At 42.7% G+C, this 21,134-nt stretch overlaps 2 protein-coding genes across 3 annotated transcripts in view; one reads left to right on the top strand and one right to left on the bottom strand.

Moving 5' to 3' along the window:
- acss2l (acyl-CoA synthetase short chain family member 2 like) overlaps nucleotides 1-21,134 on the top strand; it is a 42,980-nt gene that overhangs the window by 861 nt on the left and 20,985 nt on the right. The window contains exons 2-7 of one of the 2 annotated variants that reach the window (XM_084327102.1): nucleotides 11,376-11,552; nucleotides 11,857-12,052; nucleotides 17,018-17,109; nucleotides 17,561-17,664; nucleotides 19,532-19,604; nucleotides 20,433-20,508. In XM_084327102.1, the coding sequence (XP_084183228.1) occupies nucleotides 11,420-11,552; nucleotides 11,857-12,052; nucleotides 17,018-17,109; nucleotides 17,561-17,664; nucleotides 19,532-19,604; nucleotides 20,433-20,508 (674 nt within the window). In that variant the 5' untranslated portion in view covers nucleotides 11,376-11,419. Of the gene's footprint in view, nucleotides 1-11,323; nucleotides 11,553-11,856; nucleotides 12,053-17,017; nucleotides 17,110-17,560; nucleotides 17,665-19,531; nucleotides 19,605-20,432; nucleotides 20,509-21,134 lie in introns of those variants that run through there. The other variant, XM_084327101.1, reaches the window with a different exon arrangement.
- On the bottom strand, nucleotides 55-10,243 carry ndufv2 (NADH:ubiquinone oxidoreductase core subunit V2). The gene is made up of 8 exons (XM_084327010.1): nucleotides 10,111-10,243; nucleotides 9,083-9,145; nucleotides 6,748-6,810; nucleotides 6,411-6,527; nucleotides 4,926-5,094; nucleotides 4,359-4,468; nucleotides 457-533; nucleotides 55-239 (listed from the first exon to the last, which is right to left on the bottom strand). The coding sequence occupies exons 1-8, from the start codon at nucleotides 10,150-10,152 to the stop codon at nucleotides 146-148; spliced, it is 735 nt and encodes a 244-aa protein (XP_084183136.1). The 5' UTR covers nucleotides 10,153-10,243; the 3' UTR covers nucleotides 55-145.

Raw genomic sequence — 21,134 nt, 5'->3', positions numbered from 1 at the left:
ATGCCTCTTTCCACCTCCACTGTCAACCACGAAGTGACACACTGACACCTAGAGCACAGGGATATGAACATTTTATTTACATTAGTCTGACAATAAACATTATATCAGGGATGACTTTAAAACGGCTGATCTGGTTGTAGAGTCTTTACAGGTCTGCTCTCACGCCGACACCGGGTCCTGGAGGGGGTTCTGTCAGACAGGTCAGTCCACCTGCTGGCTCACAGGAGAATCGACCATTTCTATAGGAGGGGAAATTATTTTATTTAATTTTTTGCCATCACAAGAGTCAAGAGCTATACTCATGGATATTTCAGGATATTCCAGGCTATATGGTTACGGTAGTTTGAAAAAAAAAACTCAGAATAATTGAGTACAGTCTTATTGAAGATCAGATTTCTAATTAGGAAACTAGAGAAATCAAACTGATGGGATCAGGACTGGCAAACGCATACATACCTGGGGCCAGGTGCTGGGACTCTGCCTGCTCGGAGTTCATCTATAATATCGTCTACGTCTTTAGGAGTGAGATCCTCCTGGAAACGACGGGAAAGAAGCATGTTTAGGGCTGAGCAAAGTAGCTCATTGATATCACAATAGAGAACACAATGGAGAACATAATATCCATGTCATCACACAAGATGCCAGCAACGGCATTCTTAAATATATATTTATTTTAAATACACAATGTGAGAGGAAGTGAGAATGAGAAGAGACGGCAGACGTGTCTCACCCATTTCCTTAAATAGGAGGCCTATATAATACAATACAATATAATACAATACAATAGCCCATCACTGGGAAATCTAATAGACAATGAGAGATGTCATAGAATTACATGTAGCCTACATAGCAGGTCAATGTATTTCCACAATATTTTTTACATGCAAAGTAAATGTAGATTCTAAACTATACTATATTAAAAATGACATTGCAAGTTATATTGCGATCATAATTCAAGCCTATCCTAAAATAATTGCCATATGATGCTTTGTCCATATTGTTCATGCGTATAGCGACGGCACGGTGGTTAACACAGCAAGAAGGTCCTGGGTTCAAACCGCAGCCAGGGGCCGTTCTGTGTGGAGTTTGCATGTTCTCTCCCCGTGTTTACGTGGGTTTCCTCCGGGTACTCCGGTTTCCCCCACACCATGAAAAGACATGCATGCTAGGTTTCCTGCCGTTGCCCTTGACCAAGGTACTGGCATTACTAGAGTTGGTCCCCGGGCGCCGCGCTGTGTGGCTGCCCCACTGCTCCTGAACAGTCAGGATGGGTCACAATGCAGAGGACGAATTTCCCCCAAGGGGATAAATAAAGGTGCAACTTCATCCATATAGTCTAATATAGGCTATTTAACACAAGTTAGAGGATTTCAAAACTCTGCTCCTCGCGTTTGAAGACCTTCTCATACAGTGAGAATCGACACCTAATAGAGAGAATTGATCCTCTGATCCAGAGTGGCTCGTGCTCAATGTGTAAACCTCTGCGGAAACTGATCGCACAGGTGACCTGCGGCACAGAAGGTCACAGACGAGCTCCACAGACACGCCGTCTGTCGCAGAAGTAGGGCTGGGAAATATGGGGGGAAATAATATCACAATATTCAAAAGGACCTTTTTCAATATTTATAATATATCATGGTTATGTGCTTAGTTGTGAATGATCATTACGTTAACCCTCTGGAGTATATCGGTGCGGCAGCAGCATCGGTGACTGACCGGTTATAGTGAGATCATACTGTAACTAGACATCACAGGGAACCGGCAGGTGCCAAGCATGTCATGCTAGCTTGTCGGGAAGGAGGCTAAATGTTGCTCCAAAGTTAAACTACATTTTGACAGTAAAAATCTGCATTTGGCCATTTATCAATTGGGTCTCTTGAGCTCTTGCCTCAAGATACCTGGATGGAAACGAGGCTCACCTTTTAGCTATGCCCAATTTATACCCGTGCAGTTTTAGGGCAAAACCATGCAGTGATGTGATTGTCAGCAAGAGATGTGATTTTAGCTTTTTTTCTATATTATATTGTTGGCTTAACAGTCTTGGAATTGCATGAATCAGTTCTGGCTGTAAAGCTGAAGCAAACATATTCCTATGTGATGATGTGATTCTCTATAGTAGTAGCTCACTGAATGTGGTGATGCCATTATATTTAAACATGACCTCACTGTATAAAATTACCTATTGTGGATAATCACAATTATCCACAATAGGTACTTTCCTAGGATAATCACAGCCTTGTGAAACCTTACAACCAGAAACTAGAGAACTGGGCCAATAAGAGTGTATGGTTTGTCGTCCAGATGCAATGTCAATACGTTGATGTCTTTTGTAGGGATTTGATGTTATAAAAAATTTCGAGGGATCAAAAATGGTTCCACCAAATCAGTGTAAATAATTAATCAATCTAGAAATTTCTGGAGCAACTTATTAGACATAATTAAGCATGGGGATTGGGGAATGGCCATTATAGGTAAATTACATAATGTCCCAAGTCCATCTACACTTATTAAATTTTCATAATTTGAATAGTTGATACTCCAAACAATGTTTATTATTACATTAATAGATAGACATACTGTTGCGCTGCATATGAAACGATTGCTTAGGATCCCGGCTTTCTATGGCACTGGTATGTGGAACCTACTGTTGCACCTACTACTGCTTTTATAAAGCCTCAAATGACTGCTTACAATATTTCATGAAAGCAAAGTGTTGTTTGTCTATAATTTAAAAAGGTAATTTTATTTTATTAGTTGATTCCATTTTTATTGCTCAATTCCGCGATTCCGTGAACGCGGATTTCATATGGCTCTACATTCTGACAGCCATGATCAGCCCATCACTGATATAGAGTGTTTGGTCAGTCACTGACTTGGGTCCCCCAGTCCCTCAGCTCTGCAGTAAACAGAAAATACATGTTCTGGTATGCCGTTCCCACTTTATCCAATCAGGAGAGAGAACCCTAGATATTTTTACTTATTTCAAGAGATCTTTCCAAGCCAAAATGGCAGAATCTGCACTGGCAAACTATTTGACTTGTTTCAAGCACATATTTGCTTAAAAGTAAACAAGTTTTTATTTCTTATTTTTGTCAGACCATTTTTGCAGGGTGCTTCTTTCTCCTGAGTTGGATCAAGTGGGAACGGGATACCAGAATATTTATTTTCTGTTTACTGCAGTGCGGAGGGACTGGGAGACCCATGTTACTGACCAAACACTCTATATCAGTGATGGCTGTCAGAATGTAGCTTGTAGACCACTTATTTTTAAACAACAAAATACCACTGAAAATTGTGTATCACGATTCGAGATCTTAAAAAAAAAACATCCCGCAATACGATCATGCAGATGGATGAAGGATAATTAGTGGTATTATTGTTGCCCAGCCCTACGGAGATTGGACTTTGGAGAGCAATGACGTGGGGGTTTCCTATGAAAGCAGACCAACCTGGAATCTGTGCTCTCATCCCCAAAACAACACGGATGAATCCGTTTCGGTGTTCACTGAACCCACAGAGCCCACACTTATTATTCACAAAGATTATGAGAACAGCAATGTCATTCTGAATGATTGGGAAAAGGGTCACTGTGGTTCTTTGATGTTGCTGAATGGACTCATAGAAATGACAGACCTACTGGTGTCGATAGAGAAGCTTTGTGTAAAAGCACTGCTGGTGGAGAATATTCGCTTTTCACATTATGCTTTCTTTTCCTTGTAATTGTCCTTTCTTTTACACAAATTACAGTCTATATATACTTGATATAATCACCTATTACAGGGTATCTGCAGGTATCAACAAGTTAAATGTAAGACTTTTTAAATGACATTTCATGGCCATACTAGCAAGAAAATAATAATAGCGACACTGAACTGGCGGCTGCACCTTCAATTAAAATCCTTGCATGTTCCATACAAGCTCCTGGTAGCCCCGTAAAAAACAACGACTTGAATACAAAAACATTTCATATAATTTATATTATTTAATCTCCTGACAGCCGGGCTGCCCGCACAAAGAATTTAGTACCTATGCAAATTAAATGTAAGACTTTTTAATACATTTGAAGGCCTTTGAGAATTATGAATTTAATACTTTTAAGACCTTTTTAATACCCCGCAGATACCCTGTATTACTGATAATCGCGAGTATAACAGGAAAACAACAAGCAATGCCATCAAGCCACTACAGTTCTCCAAGCTATCAGGTCTTGTCGGGAATAATTGGGAATTACGCAGGCATCCTCTGCAGACATGTGCCCTGTGCAAACGGCGCTCCATCTGATCTAATTGTGTTAATCTGCTGCTCTGCATATTAAGTAGAGAAATGAGTGAGGTGCAGACAGGGTACTGAATACTCACATAGTAGTTGTCGTTGATCTGGATCATTGGAGCGTTGACACAAGCGCCCAGACACTCTACCTCAATCACTGTGAACATCTTGTCTGCTGTGGTCTCTCCAACCTTGATGCCTGTCGGGAGATCAAAGAAGTGCGGTGTGTTTATTATAAGCCTCATCTACTTTGACAACCAAACAGGCTGGGTGGGTTAATGAAACAAGCGACGCTTGGTAACACAGGCGACAGTCTTGCGATTACAAGGCTGTATCTAAACACCGTTTACTCGCAATAAACAAAGTATAACCCGAGTTGACTTTGTTACCCGCCTTCGAGTGCCGCTGCTGGCTTCAGCCAGTCAAATTCTACTGGCGCCCGTCCAACATTGCGCTTCCTATTTGCGTAGTTCTAACTGCAACAGTACACCGCTGTTTGAGTAGCAATAACAACTGTATATTTACATGGTTGTTCCCCCATCTATGTTTACCTTATTTATAAATATATATACACAATAAAAAAGGAATCTGATTTAATCAGTGTTTTCATCTCTTTCATTGGGGTCCCACTGTGAGCTGGACGTCTGCTCTCTTACCCAGTTTGTTTTGGAGGGCCTCCAGGATGCTGTCCGAGTTGCAGAGCATGCAGGGCGTTGTTGTGCAGATCTGAATAAAGTACTTTCCCACCGGCTGACGCAGATACATGGTGTAGAAGGTCGCCACCTCGTATACCCTCATCGGAGCGATTTCCAGCACCTCTGCCACCTAAGGATTGTATACATTCAAAGTTGGATTCACTCAATTAGTATAATAGTATTTCAGAATAGCGGTGTTATTAATCTCTTTAACACCATCTGGTGGAGTGGTCCTTTATTTTAAAAATGTAGACTGATTTGACCTTATTAAGGGGATGGTGAAGGACATTTAGAAGCCTATCTTCTTCGTCAGCAGTCCAAGTCCCCTTCTAGAACATTCAGTGTGTTTTCAGCCTCTTTTTGTTTCTGGGAAATTGGCTCAAGCCTCCTGTTGGCATTTGTTACCAGTGCTAGTGTTGGTAAGTGGGGAATGCAACGTTTCTCTCAATTGCACACACGTCATTTCAAACGGTTTTTAATGCGTATTCTTACTACGCCTAGAGCTTATGAGTAAATGGAAGGGGCCGACGTGTGCCATTGAAGGGAAATGGTTTCATTCCCCCCATTGACTTGCACTATAGCTAACAGATGCTAATAGGAGGCTATTACAAAAACATTGGTGTGAAAACACTTTGAATGTCCTAAGAGGAGGTATTTTTTAGTTATCAACAGGCTTCTGAAAATTCCCCATCTTCCCTGGACAGAGCTCAAAGTGATTCATGGCATCATTAGAATTCATAAGATGGGATGGTTTTATGAACACCCCAGTATAATTGTCATCCCTTTTTTAGGTCACATTTGCACAAAACTAGGGATGCACCGATCCGATAATGGTATCGGTATCGGCCGCCGATATCAGTAAAATTGCTGGATCGGGTATCGGTATATAATTTTTTTTATATAACGTTATATATCGGATTTTTTTTAAATATAGTAATAAAATAAGAAATAACCATTCAGTACATTTATATCTGTTAATTTGTTACATGTAGTTTCACTAAGTTAGGAAAGTAATGTTTTAAGTCAAGCCTGATGTTGCCTTGCACAAAAGAATGATCCCAGTCTCTTCCACAAAGTGACAGTGAGGCATACAGTTTATTAATTGAATGAAGTTTATTTTCTGTCTTTGTTTACAACAAATCAAAAACACACTTGTGATCCTTTACAATTCTTAAAAACTAAATATATTTTAATAAATCAAATAAAACGTGGATTACATTTTTTTTTTAACTTTTGGAGAAAAAAAATTGGACAATGGGTATCGGAGCGGTATTGGTATTGGCCGATACCAAAACCCAAGTATCGGTATCGGAACTGAAAAAGTCGGATCGGTGCATCCCTACACAAAACTCATTCAGCTACTTCTCGTGTTTTTGTTTTGAAGTCACAAATTGCATTCCACAATTTCTTGCGTGTTTTTGGAGGAAGTGAGATGTTTCGCATTACCTTGTTCATGGCCGAGATGGGGAGCCAACCGTGTTGTCTCTGAGCCACGTCCAACACGGGGAGGGTGGCCGACTGCTTGTGTCCCTCTGGGTAATTTGAAATGATGGCATCGATCCTCTGCAGAAACACAACAATGTTACAGCAACAAGTATGTGGACTTGCTGAGAACAACGCTGTCATGCATCCAGTGCGGAATCGTTTATTTGAAAAAACATTTCCTCTTATCCTTTCTACTTCAACACAATTTTAACAATTCATTTATTCAATGATCTGCTTTCTTACAAAAACAGCAGGCCTAATTCCTGCAATGATATTACTTAGAATATGTCACAATTACCTTTATGTTCTCCTCAGTGAATTCAAAAGGAGTGTCTGGGTTGTTATCAGGTGTATCTCTGTGCTAAAACAGAAAGGGCATCATGTTAGAGGGACACGTAATTATGCTCATAATGATAAAACTAAAACATCCCAGGTTGAGTTTTAATTGGGGTAAAAATTGAGAATCAAGATTCTGTCTTCTAAGATACAAATTCCCAAAACAAATATTTTTCAGTTGTCTGTCTTGTGATATGGTTTCAACATTCTCATGGCCTTAGAGCTATAAACCGTCACTAAATCATACAGATGACCAAGATTAGCAAGTAATAGCAATCTAGAATCTGATATACGGTATCTAATGTCCTAGATAACTGATGAAACGAGAATAGATTTGAATCCTGATCCCAACTATTTAAATTGAATTAAATGTGAGATTCCCACCTCTAGTTTGAATGGCCTTTATCAAACTACAGTATATACCGGTAACATAAACAAGGGACATGATCAGAAAGGATGGATTGAATTGGTATTGTGTGAATTTACTTTCATTTGAAGGTGCAATTTGTAATCCAACTGCTAACAGACAAGTTGCCTTGGCTGCCACCACTGTAATCCAACTGTTAAACGGGTTGCCTTGGCCGTCACTACTGTAATCCAACTGTTAACAAACAGGTTGCCCACGGCCATCACTACTGTAATCCAACTGTTATTAAACAGGTTGCCCCAGCTGTCACTACTGTAATCCAACTGTTATTAAACAGGTTGCCCCAGCTGTCACTACTGTAATCCAACTGTTATTAAACAGGTTGCCCCAGCTGTCACTACTGTAATAATCCAACTGTTATTAAACAGGTTGCCCCAGCTGTCACTACTGTAATCCAACTGTTATTAAACAGGTTGCCCCAGCTGTCACTACTGTAATCAAAACCTTGGGGTTTGAAATATGCATTCTCCAATTTGAGCACTTGATACTTTAACACTTTAATACAGAGTTTACGTTTTACATCTGTGTACACAATCTGTGTAAAGATGAGCTAGAAATTATGTATTTTGAGTTGTACATTATTACGTTAGAAAAGGAATATTGTAAATCTATAAATCAGATTGTTCAAGAATCTTAAGTGCGTGTATAGCTCAAATGTATATGGTCAATTAACTTTACAGATTTGGCCTTTAACTGTCAAATTTCCCTCGGGATAATAAAAGTATTTCTATTCTATTCTTTAACAATGAAGTTCAAGACCTATGAGTGGTGTCTACTAGGGCCGCTCAATATGACCTGAAATCCATATCACACATTTAACCTTACCTCTAATGACAATTGAAACGATAATTCTTATAAAAAAAAATTTAAACACCAGCACACAAATACTACATTCTCCATCGTGTTGTCCCTCTGTCAACATGTTTGTAATGTTTATTTGTCAACATGTTTGTCTTTAAACAGTAAGCAGTGCATTCAGTTGAATTAAAGGGGCACAAAATTAGGAGGAACCCATTTACATTTGCAAAATTAGGTCTGTAAAATATATTATCGGTTTATCACACAGCCCCTAGTATTTGTACCATTTATTTACTGCACTATACCGTGGTTAACTCTGCCATCCAGAATCATCAGCACAGACAGCATGTATATGAATGCTGCCCCCTTGTGAGCAGGAAACAGCATCAACATCACTCATGGTATCTTGAAAATACTTGCCAAAACCTTCATAGCCTAACATTCAAAGAGATCAACAACAACAAGGTTGTGTTCCCTGGTTTAAGAAGTGTGTTCCAGAGACGGTATTCAGCGAGAGAATATTTCCCCTAAACAGACCTGACGACGTGCATATTATATTAACAAGGGACTGTAACCATGACAAGTTTCCATTATTACATGAGCTTGTCACATGTGTTTTCATTGCAGCTCCGATTCTCAAAGGAGATGTTGAGTTGCATGTAGTGGAGATGGAACACGAAGTCTGACTAGTCAATAGTATTCTCATGACCAGTCATCATGCCTACAGTACCAATATGGCGCAATGCCATAGCTCATGGGACACGGTTGTCATGTAATTATAATCACCTGTTGTTTTTTATTACAATTAACGTGTTGTTTGGCTACGGAGATGTCCGCAATGGCATTTATAATAAAACACAAGATACTTGTACTCTAATGATAAAGATACTCGCTCAAAGAAACCCAATCCCCTTAACAAAAGAAGGTCTAACATGCCTATAAATACTTGTACTAGGGAATCTTACACACTACAAATGTATTACATGACCCCCAAACCACTATGAATGATGCACTGGCTATTATCTGTGTTCAAAAGTAGATTTATCTTATCTTTTGCACCCGACTGACTTACCACAAAGAGGCCCCCAGCTGAAGCTCGGGCAGCAGACTGGTGCAGACTCCTCACCTGCCTGGCCTGTCCACATCATGGAGAGAAATAAAGACGCATTTAAAAAAAGAAAATGGTAAAGAAAATTTAACAAATGTGGTCTTGCTATCCGAACAGCAGCAACATCATTACATTACATCCTTTTCATAAAAATCACAAATGGATACCCTACCTCAGTGGTTCTCAAAGTGGGGTCTCTAGGGAATATGAATTAAATGATACTCTCTCTCACTGTACTAACTTCGAGTGAATAATATAATATATTAGTGTAATTAGTTATATTATATTGATTACACAAATTCACTAGAAGTTAGTACTATGAGAGTGTATAAAACTATGTATATGACTATTCTACTCTCTCTACAACGTACAGTATATAGACAGTTATGGAATTGTGGATTAAATCATATGGACATCAAATATCTTGCAGACAGGGGTCCCAAAGTCATTGGGCAATTACGTCATCAATTGGGGGGTCCTTGACATGAGAACTCATAAGAACCACCGCCTTGACCCGGCGCCTCGCGTCATCCAGGAACACTGATCTGTACACACGGTTAGTAGTCAAACACTGATCTGTAGATACGGTTAGTAGTCCAACACAGACACAACCACACAGGCTTTGCCGAGAAGATCTCTGAATGTTTTTTTAATTCGTTTGTGATTAGAGAGCTGACGTTAAATGACAACAGCTTACATTAGCAAGTAAACTAGCTAGCTAACATGTAACGTTTCTTACTATTCAAAAGGTTACAGTATCGCGTATATAAAAATGTAGTGATATTGTGCCTATGTATCTCTATTTTATAACGTGTTTACCGTAATGTTCCCGGTAAACTAGCTAACGATAGCTCGCTAACTACCACTGGCTGCAGCGTTAGCTTACTTGCCCTTGTGAAGAGTCACGTCATTATTATGTCTAACTTTATAGGAACTGGTGCATATATACTCGTATCGACAACTCGAATAGGAATGCATCTTCATAACCATACCGTTCGCGATACAGCAGAGCGAAGAGCCGAAGACAAAAACATTCTGGAAGGAGTTTTTGTCCCGAGGTGTCAACACTTATCACGGGAACGCAATGGCCGACATCAACACAGGAGTTATCCTTCTCGATTAAGAGGGTCTGTTTTTTACGCAACGTCAGTCGCAGTTCAAGTCAATCGATCACAGAATAAAATATTCGACCAGTAAGAACGCAGAATGCATCTATGTGACTCTTTTGAACCTCAAATGCTGTTGCGTACTTCTTTATTTAGCTCATTTGTTTTAAAGTTTCCACTTTAATTTTTTTTTAAATAATGCAGAACCATGTATAGATTATGTAGAATGGTCCAATATTTGTAGATTTGTAACTGCTCGAATGATTATCATGCCTCACTATGAATTGAAAATGGGGGACCCTGATGTAAACAAGACAAACGTCTTTCTCTGGTCTGCATCCCCTTAACAATTGTGTGTATTGAGCCGTACTGTATTGAACCCCATTCTGCAATCTGTTAAATAAAGTTTTCATTTATTCATTCAGTCTAGCTAATAATCAAAGTAGGCCAGATGTGTCAGACATAAATGTAGGAATTTGGGTTAATTCTCCTCTAAAGAAGGCATAATTCCTTGTGGATAACGGAAGCTATGTCATAAATGTATAGATGTAGCAGTACTGTCTATCTGTATGTCGTGTATGTCATATATGTTATGATGAATTGAAAATGGGGGACCCTGATGTAAACAAGACGAAAGTCTTTCTCTGGTCTCTGCATCCCCTTAACAATTGTATGTATTGAGCTGTACTGTACTGTCTGTACCCATCCTGCAATCTGTTAATAAAGTTTTCAATCAATCAATCAGCGGGAGGGTTTCCTTTCTGGGAGCGCACATTATACCCTCCCTGTCAACGTTCGCCGTGCATGTGTGTGAATCCCTAGCATTCATCGTCCCGCTGCATTCCTCCTCCTCCCCTGCTCTGCGCGCGCAGCCTCGGCACATAATGCGATCAACAGACCAGGGACGGTCCAGCCAATGAAAAAGTGGGAGTGCCTAATCGTGGCCCCCGGTTGGCTACCTTGGCACTAAACAGACTGTGGAAGGGTCCCAGACCGAGGGATTAGGGGCGGGTCCTGTCCACGGGGGGTTGAACTGACTGTACAGCACCAGTACGCGAGGCCCTTGTTTAGTGTACTTACCTTACCCCATGAGGATAGACAGATCAGCGGTGGCTCAGGATTAACCCATTTACTGCCTCGCCCCGTCTCAGATGAAATAGGCCTGTCTGGCTGCATCTGTCCCTCCTCCTCAACAATGGTTGTTCCAGGATCCCAACACATAGAGGACAAACTGTACCACCCTCCTGAAGACCTGCAGAGGGATGCTCACGTGCCTAATTTCAGCTCCTATCTAGCACTCTACAGGAAGTCCCTGGAGGACCCAGAAGGTAGGCCATGTCAAGTCCGGATGTTGGGTGCTTGCATAATGTATGTGTGTTATTTGTCGTTATATTCTCTCTGTCTCTCTGTCTCTTTCTCTGTCTCTGTGTGTCTGACCTGCTGTCTGTATCCGACTGTCTGTCTGTGACTGTCTATATCAGTGACTGACTTGACTACTATATAGTGCTGGTCAGATGTCCTGTCTGTCTGCCTGTCCATTTGACCGTCTGGCATTGTGAGTGACAACCACTGTATACCCTGCTATCTACAACAGATTAAAAATACTAAATACCCCTCCCCCCCCTGTTTCAGCTTTCTGGAAAGAGGTTGCAGACGAGTTCTTCTGGAAGAAGCCGGCGACGGGACCAATGCTGCAATATAACTTCGATGTGACAAAAGGTCACATTTATGTCAAATGCATGGAGGGGGCCAAGACCAACATGTGCTACAACGTCCTCGACCGAAACGTGAAAGAGAAGAATCTCGGCGAACGGGTCGCATATTACTGGTGAGTAAACAACATTCCTAAGAGTTCTATACCACGACACACCATACAAGAAGGGCCTTATGTGTGGCTGGCTGTCGCACGGCTATATGGGAGGCGCTCCGTGGTCAAGGCAGTGAGTGGCGTGGTTCCCTGTATAGATGACCCAGCGCGTTGACACACAGCCGCTGCAGGGCAGAGCTGCTGCTCAGATGTTTCCCCCCCCAGTCAACAAGTCCTTTACGAATCTGTAGGATCAGTTCCAAAAATACACGAGTTGTTGTTGTTGTTGTTTTTCTGGAGACGATCCTTTTGGATCCTATCAGACAGACAAAAGGGATTGATTAGAATCCTGTAAGATTGATATCTTACAGGGTTTTCATACAACCAAAACTGTGTAGGACTAGGAACTCTCGACAATCCCATTGGACCGGAAAGGACAGTAGGATTGGTTTCAAAATTAGTTTTTTGACGCCAGCCTGTATTTTGGAAGTAATCCTACAGGATTCTCCAGGGTTGCTACAGCAAAACACACCCTGTGCCAATCATATTGAAAGGCTGTGTGCACTGTGGGATTTTTATGAGCAGACCCATGTTACGAACAAATATTTACCCCATCAACTTCAGCACTTAGCAGACAAGCAGCAGTTGTTCTGCCAACCGGGCAGTGGTGGTGGGTTCTGATACTGGACACTTTGTAAAGGCAACCACCACCCACACAAGTTCCCTAAGATGTTTGAACTCCAGACTGTAATTATGTAATACCCGGTGAAGGCATACATGACTATTTCAAATGCATATTCGATCGGTTCCTGTATTCCAGCTTATCAGCTGATCTCATGTGAAGGGAAACCAGACCACAGCGCTGCAGAGCGAGGATCTATTTAGATCAGACACTTCTACACTGATGCTGTGTGATTGTAATATAAAGTCGTAATTCCCACACACAGAGTGAGATTAAAGAATGTAACCTAGGGGCTAATAGCTTTCACACAAGCTATGGCAACAGAATACGTTTAAAAGGTTCACACCTCTTAAACTCACACAGAGATACATTTTTCAAACTCCTGATTCAAAAGGCAGCGTGAAGTGAATCCTTTCCACTGAGCTGGTCTAGACTCTGTGACTATGGTTTATGGTTCATAAATAGAAGTTTTTTTGTGAAAGAGGTGTATATAATAGAAGCTCTGTTTTAGGTGGTCAGCAGTGGCCACAAATGGAAAACATGTTTCACCTTAAATCAGGTTATCAGCAGATTGAAAACATGTTTCACCTTGACTAAATCTGGTTATCAGCAGGCTGCATCAGTCTGTCTCACTGGGCAATTTTGGCAGAAAATGCTCTTCTCACCTGTTGCCAAGATACCTTCTGGTCCCACTTAGGAGGTTAGATATTAACTCCGGGGATGAGGTAGCACGTCCACAATGGTTCAAGGTGTGGCAGAGAGCAATAAGGAAAGTCTTAGAATTCCGTATGGTTCATTGTACTGCATGTAGCAGCAACATGATATGGCTGTGAGAATGTGTGTCACATTCCACTGAGTAGGAGACACAATTCAACTTAAAAATTCAAATTAAAAATCAAAATCGTCAGTATGTCAGCGGTTCTGTTCAAAGGCTTTGCTAGATGCACCACTAAAGGCCAAGACAACTTCCACTTTCTTTTGCAACGTCACCTGAATAGCTGCTGCATTCCATGACACTAAAGACGAAGACTTAACGAGAAGTAAGATTCTCACCATGGTGGAAACACTCCCCACCACAGTCAGGACAGCTGAAACACAGCCCGCCGGTGACTAAAAACACACCTCTTGAAACAATATCTGAAATTAAAATAAAATAAAATTAACCTTTTTACTATTATGTACCTTAGTACTATGCTTCTATACTTATACTACTACCCATCATGCTAATAGTCTATACTACTATGCACTCAAGCTCAATACTATTTGACAAACAAGGCCACTGACCCGTAGCTGCCAGAGATGTACCCCTTCTGCCGACTTGTTCACAATTTGTAAGTCGCTTTGGATAAAAGCGTCAGCAAAAGTAAATGTAAGACATTTATTTTAGACATTTATTTTACTTAATTTCACCATTCCTACTGGCGATCAGGTTGTTGCCACCATGCAGTGATCTGGCATGAGTCCCACAGCAGAGGCAGGCTTTGTCCAGGCACGCTGCCAGTGTCCAGGGCTCTTGTACATAGTTGTTCCAGCCCTAGCCTGACACGCTTCCAAAGCTAATAGAAGAACATGCTATCCCCTTACGTGAACTCACTGGACATGTTGGTTTGGTTTGAGATGGTAACTCAATCTTTATTCAAATCTTGGGAAATCATCAAGGGTGGCCCTCATTTACAGCGCAATGATTCCATGCTTACAAAAAATAGATAAAAAAAAAACCAACCAGAAACATCTCTGGACAGAAAGAAGTCGGTTTGAATAATCAGTCAAACATAATCTGTTAAAAGTAAAACGTAATCATGGGCGGTTAGGTGGCGTAGAGCGGAGATTGCGTTCGTCACCAACCCCGGAGCTGTTTTGATTGATTGATTGAAAACTTTATTAACAGATTGCAGAATGGGTACAGTACAGTACAGCTCAATACATACAATTGTTAAGGGGATGCAGACCAGAGAAAGACTTTTGTCTTGTTTACATCAGGGTCCCCCATTTTCAATTCATCGTAACATATGTGACATACATGACATACCGATAGACAGTACTGCTACATCTATACATTTATGACATACCAGATTTGCAATTACAGTACTGTTTGTGATACAAAAAGAGTCCAGAAAGAAAAGAGTATATACATTAGACGTAGAAACTGTACATTGGATTGGGTAGGTGGGGGTGGGGGGGGACTGTACATTGGAGGTGGATGGGGGGGGGGGGGGGGTTGGGTAGGAGTGGGGGGGGGGGGGGGTTGGGTAGGAGGGGTGGGTGGGGGACACTGTACACCTGTACAAACAAACACTGTACATTGGATTATTGACAAGACCATACTTGGTAATTTACTGTACATTGGAGGGGGTTGTGTTCGGACATTTACAGGGGCCAGTTTCGAGTTGCAGTCTCCCTTAGGTGTTTTTTGAGAGTGTTTTTGAAAGTGGGTAGTGATTCACATTCCTTTACAGCTTTGGGTAGGGCGTTCCACATTGATGTGGCATAATTGCGAAACGTGTTTAGTCCCTTGTTTGAGCCGAATCTGGGTTTAACATGTGAGCTGTTCGAATCCAGCTCACAGCTCCGGGGTTGTCACCAGCTTGGCTGGCCGTTCACACTAATACAATTGGCAGTATTAGAGGGTGGGAGAAGCTGGCGGGGTGGGTCCGGGTCGTTGTAAACAGCGACTCCTACAGTTCGGTCGGGGCGCCTGCTAAGCGCGGATGGGACCTGAGTGGGATAGTGTGATCCTTCCACACGCTACGCCCTCTCGGAGAATATCCGCGCTGCCAGGTGAAAAGAAGCGGTTGATTGGCTGGACGTGTGTCGGAGGAAGCACGTGATAGCCTCCACTCTCCCAGATGATCTGACTGTGGGGGGTAAGTGCGCAGCGACCAGGAAGGGGATTGGGAATTGGCATAACGACTAACATTGGGATGGGAGAAAATCTGAGGAAAATGGAAAAAAAAAAAAAAAAGAAGTAAAACGTAATCAGGGCGGTCAGGTGGCGTAGCGGAGATTGCGTTCGTCACCAACACCGGAGACGCTGGATTCGCCTGTTCGAATCCAGCTCACAGCTCCGGCGTTGTCACCAGCTTGGCTGGCCGTTCACACTAATACAATTGGCTGTATTAGAGGGTGGGAAAGCTGGAGGGGTGGGTCTGGGTCGTTGTAAACAGCGACTCCTACAGTTCGGTCGGGGCGCCTGCTCAGCGCGGATAGGATCTAAGGGGGGTAGTGTGATCTTTCCACACGTTACACCCTTTCAGTGAGAGTCCGCGCTGCCAGGTGAAAAGAAGCGGTTGATTGGCTAGACGTGTGTCGGAGGAAGCACGTGATAGCCTCCACTCTCCCAGACCGACTGTGGGGGGGTAAGTGCGCAGCGACCAGGAAGGGGATTGGGAATTGGCATAACGACTAACATTGGGATGGGAGAAAATCAGAGGAAAAAAGGAGGGGAAAAAGAGTAAAAAAAAAATAATAAAAATGTAAAACGTAATCATTTAAAAGTAATACGTTAAAAAGAATCGGCTAAACACAGGAGAAATCATCTAAAATACAAGATCAAAATGAAGATTAAAAACAAAGAAAAACAGCTAAAACAGCTACAGACTGATACACAGTGATTAGTGATTTGAACTGTGCATTAGGTTGGGAGAGTATTGATCTTTAAAGTGCATTGGAGGATGTTCTGTGAGTCAGGAGCACTAAAGGAGGAGGCGGACCTTCCGAGCTCAGAACACACTCCTCGTCATCTCAGTGAGTCAGATAGGGTCCAAAGTTCCAACCCAGTGACGTTGCTCGGTGCCGTTAGATGAAGTGTGGTGGTCCAGGGTCTTTTTCACTGCTAATGAGACTCTCATCCAGAGACTGATACGAGATGGGCCGTGCATCGCTGCAACGGGCGGTGGTCTGTTTATATCTTCGTTTCATTTCATTTCAAACCTTTATTTATACATGAAAGGCAACCGAGGTGTCCCTCGTGTATACAGTTATGTCGAGTTTACATAAAGAGATAAGCGGTCATGAATACAGTATAGAAATCACAGCATATGGCCCACCACGATAGAACGCATACAGAATCTGAATGTTCGAATCTGACCTAGGACCTTTGTTACATGCTTTATTGGACCTCAGATTTCCTGCCACAAACTGTCCTATCCAATAAAGAAAAGCAGAAATCCCCTAAAATATCTTGTAAGTAGGCATGTAAAATCCCAACAACAAGACAACAAGACGAGGGCAGACAAAGGCAAGGATAATGCATCAACTAAAACAATAATATATTACCTTTTTTTATTGGTTTATTGTCTTCTCAGGGAGGGGAACTCACCTGATCACCACATGGTCATTACCTACAACCAGCTGCTCAGCCAGGTGTGCCGGTGTGCTAATGTCCTCAAACAGATGGGTGAGAAAAATAAGTCTTCGTCAGCAATAGACCTCTGTGACGTTGTGGTTTTGCCCAATATAAAGGAACATCTGGTATACAGATATGTATCAGAATGCACCAGTTCCGGGTCATTTGTTTACCGTCTTCTCCAGAGTCCGAAAAGAAGATAGATACCAATTTCCTTTCTGTGCGTCCAGTAGAAAGCCACGGGATCAGCTAGCCCAGCTTAAAACCCCCGGGAGAGGTGTTTTTGGCCAACAACTAGGGTAGCTGATCCGTATCCGCTTCTATTCATTTGTGCTAAGCTAGGCTAACCATGCAGACGGATAGCTTTCTACTGAACGCACAGAGAGGAAACCGGTATCTATCTTCTTGTCTGACTCTGGAGAAGACGGTAAGTGCATTTCCCATAATGTCTGCATGTTCCTTTAATGCCTCCTATCATGTCTCTCTGTCACTGATTTTACAGGTGTGAAAAAGGGGGACAGGGTGGCCATCTACCTTCCTATGATCCCAGAGCTGGTGTACACAATGCTGGCCTGTGCTAGGATAGGAGCCGTTCATTCCATTGTGGTAAGTAGCACAAATAAATGTCTTTCTACAATTCATATCAAAGGATTTCAAAAGGGGCACGATCCTGCATCTCTGGTTTGGGGAAGCTGTCTAATCACTTAATCTCAGTTTGTTTGGAAGATCCCCGTTTTTTTCCCCTTTTGCAGGGGATGCACAAGTAGGTTAGCATTTGTATCCATGACCTAATTTCAGTCGTATAGATAAACACTAGTTGATGTTTATTTTTTTACCCCCAAATCTGCCCTGTTCCTGTCGAGTCGACCGCTGAACCGGTCAACGCCGGTGACAACGGCACCTGCTCACATAATAGTCGGGTCTCATGGCTTCCCTTGCCAAGGGGTTTAAATACAGGTCAGACCTGTACTGTCTGTATTAGGGCTGCAACGATTAGTCGACATAATCGACGATGTCGATTATAAAAACTCGTCGACAAGGAATTGTTGCGTCGATTAGTCATTAAAAAAAACAAAAAGAAATATTATATATATACATATATATATTTTTTATTTTTTTTATTTTTTTTGCACTATCTATCTTTGTGAAAGTGGCTTCTCAGCTCTGGTCCAGCCAGCTGAAGACTTCTTAGCTTAACATAACAGTTTGTGGGAACTAATGGGATAACTGGGGATGTTGTTTGGTCCTGACAAGAGTCTCAAAGCAACTCTGAGGTCATGCTCAATGTCCAATCTGTTCCTCTGCTCTGTCTTCAGCTGGACCAGAGCTGAGAAGCCACTTTCACAAAGATAGGTAGTGCAAAAAAATATATATATATATAATTATTTTTTTAATATAATTGTTTTTCGATTAGTCGACTAATCGAAAAAATAATCGACAGATTAGTCGACTACCAAAATAGTCATTAGTTGCAGCCCTTGTCTGTATGCAGGTTTGGAAGGGCTCGCAGGAAGCGTAATTTCACTGCTGAGCCAAGGCCTTTTCATCCGCCGGGGGGCCGTTCATGTCCATGTAGAGTTTAGTATTGCAGTTAAAAATCCCCCCCCGGGGAGCTTTTATCGTTCACTTTTATCCAGCGCGCGCGGCTATTCCTGCACCGACTTCTGGCCCGATCTCTCCCCCTGGACGCTGCGCAGCTCACGTTCAATTCTGTGATCTTATATTAATGCTCTGCGCCAACGTCCACTTAGAATGACAGGGATGGTTGGGTTAATGCTAACCTCTCCGCTCTCTACTCTCAGGTGCTCCCGTTTTCTATATCTCTGTTCTTAATTTAGCAAACCGGCGCGCAATTAAATCCTAGTTTTAACCGCTTTGTACTCTGTGACATTAGCTGAGTCCAGAGTCCTTGGTGGTGTCCTGATTTGTAATGCTGTCATCGTGACACTCCTGTACTCTGTGAACTATTATTCACCTCATCCAGAACCCAAATGGCTCTCGGGGAGAAGTGGGAACAATCTAATAAGAGACTTGTTTCATATGGCTATTTAAAACGTTTATTATGTAACTGTAAATGAAATGATTCAGCTATTTAGTGTGATTATTCTTTTTCCTTTTACTTTATGAATAAGCCTAACATGGTTCTCTCTATTTCTCTATCTCTCTCTCTCTCTCTCTCTCTGTCTGTCTTTCTCTCTTTCTCCCTCTGTCTCTCTCCCTGTCTCCCTCTCTCTGTGTCCCCCCCTCTATCTATATCTCTTCCTTTCTCTCTGTCTGTGCCCCCCTTCCCATCTCTCTCTCTCTCTCTCTGCCCCCTTCCCATCTTCCCCCATCTCTCTCTCTCTCTCTCTCTCTCTCTCTCTCTCTCTCTCTCTCTCTCTCTCTCTCTCTCTCTCTCTCTCTCTCTCTCTCTCTCTCTCTCTCTCTCTCTCTCTCTCTCTCTCTCTCTCTCTCTCTCTCTCTCTGTGTCCAGTTTGCTGGTTTCTCCTCCGAGTCTCTGTGTGAGAGGATCATGGATGCCCAGAGCACGGTCCTGGTGACATCAGGTGGGTACAGTGCAGTGCGTGGAGGACGTGGCTACTGTGACGTGGCCAATGTGATGTGATGTAGCTGCTGCCAACAACATGCCCTTTTACCACCGGGCCTCCCAGTGTGACAACACACAGCTGGCATGGACTGCTATTATCAGTGTGTGTGTGTGTGTGTGTGTGGGGGGGGAGGTAAAGAGGGTACCCAGTAATAAAATGTAATAACGTTTGTTAATAGGGGCGGCTGGGTGGCGCAGCAGACATTGCGCTTGTCACCAACGCAAGAGACACCGGGTTAAAATCCGGCTGTCGGCGTTGCCTCCGGCTTGGGCCGGCCGTCATACTAACTCAATTGGCAGAGTTAGCGGGTGGGAAGTCGAAGGGTGGTAGTCTGGTCGTTGTGAACAGCGACTCCTACAGGTCGGTTGGGGCGCCTGCACAGCAAAGTCAGGAAAATGACGGGGGCAGTGTGAGCCTCCCATACGTTACACCTCGCCAAATGAGAGTCCACGCTGGCAGGTGAAAAGATGTGACAGGCTGCCTCCACATGTATCGGAGGGGACATGTGATGCAAGGCTTCTATCCTCCCTACAACCGGCCAGTGGGGGGCATATGCGAGCAACGATCAGGACAGGGGAGGGAGAATTGGCACGAGAGGTAAAAATTGGGATGGGGAGAAAAATCACAGGGAAAAAAAGGAGGAGAAAAAAGTAGATCAAAAATAACGTTTGTTAATATGCACGTCCAACTGATATGCTCCGTCATCATCAACCATGCACCAACTCTCTCTCCCTCTCTCTCTCTCTCCCTCCCTGCCCCTCTCTCGACCCTCACTCGTCCGTACAGACGGCGTCTACAGGGGGGAGAAGCTGATCAACCTGAAGCAGATAGCGGACGAGGCCCTGGAGAAATGCCGGGGAAAGTAGGTCCTGTTCACGGTCCTGTTATCAGTCCTCTCCGTCTGCACAGCAGCCCTTATTTACATTAGCCTCCTCCGGTAATGAGACCTCACCCCCAGCGTACGGGTCACCGCACACAGACACACGCATGCATGCAACCGCCACAGACTCATATCAGCTGTTATCAGGGCTGTTGATGAGAAGCACTGCCCGAGCGGCGGGGGGTTGCCAGGCAACGTGGAGCGTTCCGACTCACCATGGAAGAATTCGCTGGTCTCCCACGGCGACGTGTGAAACGGCACATATGGCCGTCCTGGGAGGAGCAGCGTGCCGTCAGTAGATCTCTTTTATAAATAAGAACCAAAGATGAGTTGGAAAAAAGTTAGTTAGATTTAATTCCAGCCTTTTTTATTCACTGTGTCCATGGAAACGATGATGAACACAGCCATAATGTTTCCTGCACTTTTCTGATAACTACATCACTTATATGACTACATCACTTGTGAATGTTCAGACAATCTTAATTTTTTTTATTTGTTATTGGTGGTAATCTGTATACACCCAATTAAAAGTTATAGTCGTGTTTTCTTTCAAAACAAATGTCGTCACGGATGTTCGGATTTGGTAAAAATGTTGCGCCTTTTGGACA

The sequence above is a fragment of the Notolepis coatsorum genome, assembly GCF_963971535.1.
Source record: "Notolepis coatsorum genome assembly, chromosome: 13".
In the NCBI taxonomy this organism is placed as follows: Eukaryota; Metazoa; Chordata; class Actinopteri; order Aulopiformes; family Paralepididae; genus Notolepis; species Notolepis coatsorum.
The sequence above is the reverse complement of the archived record's forward strand: the minus strand, read 5'-3'. Positions and strand labels throughout refer to the sequence as shown.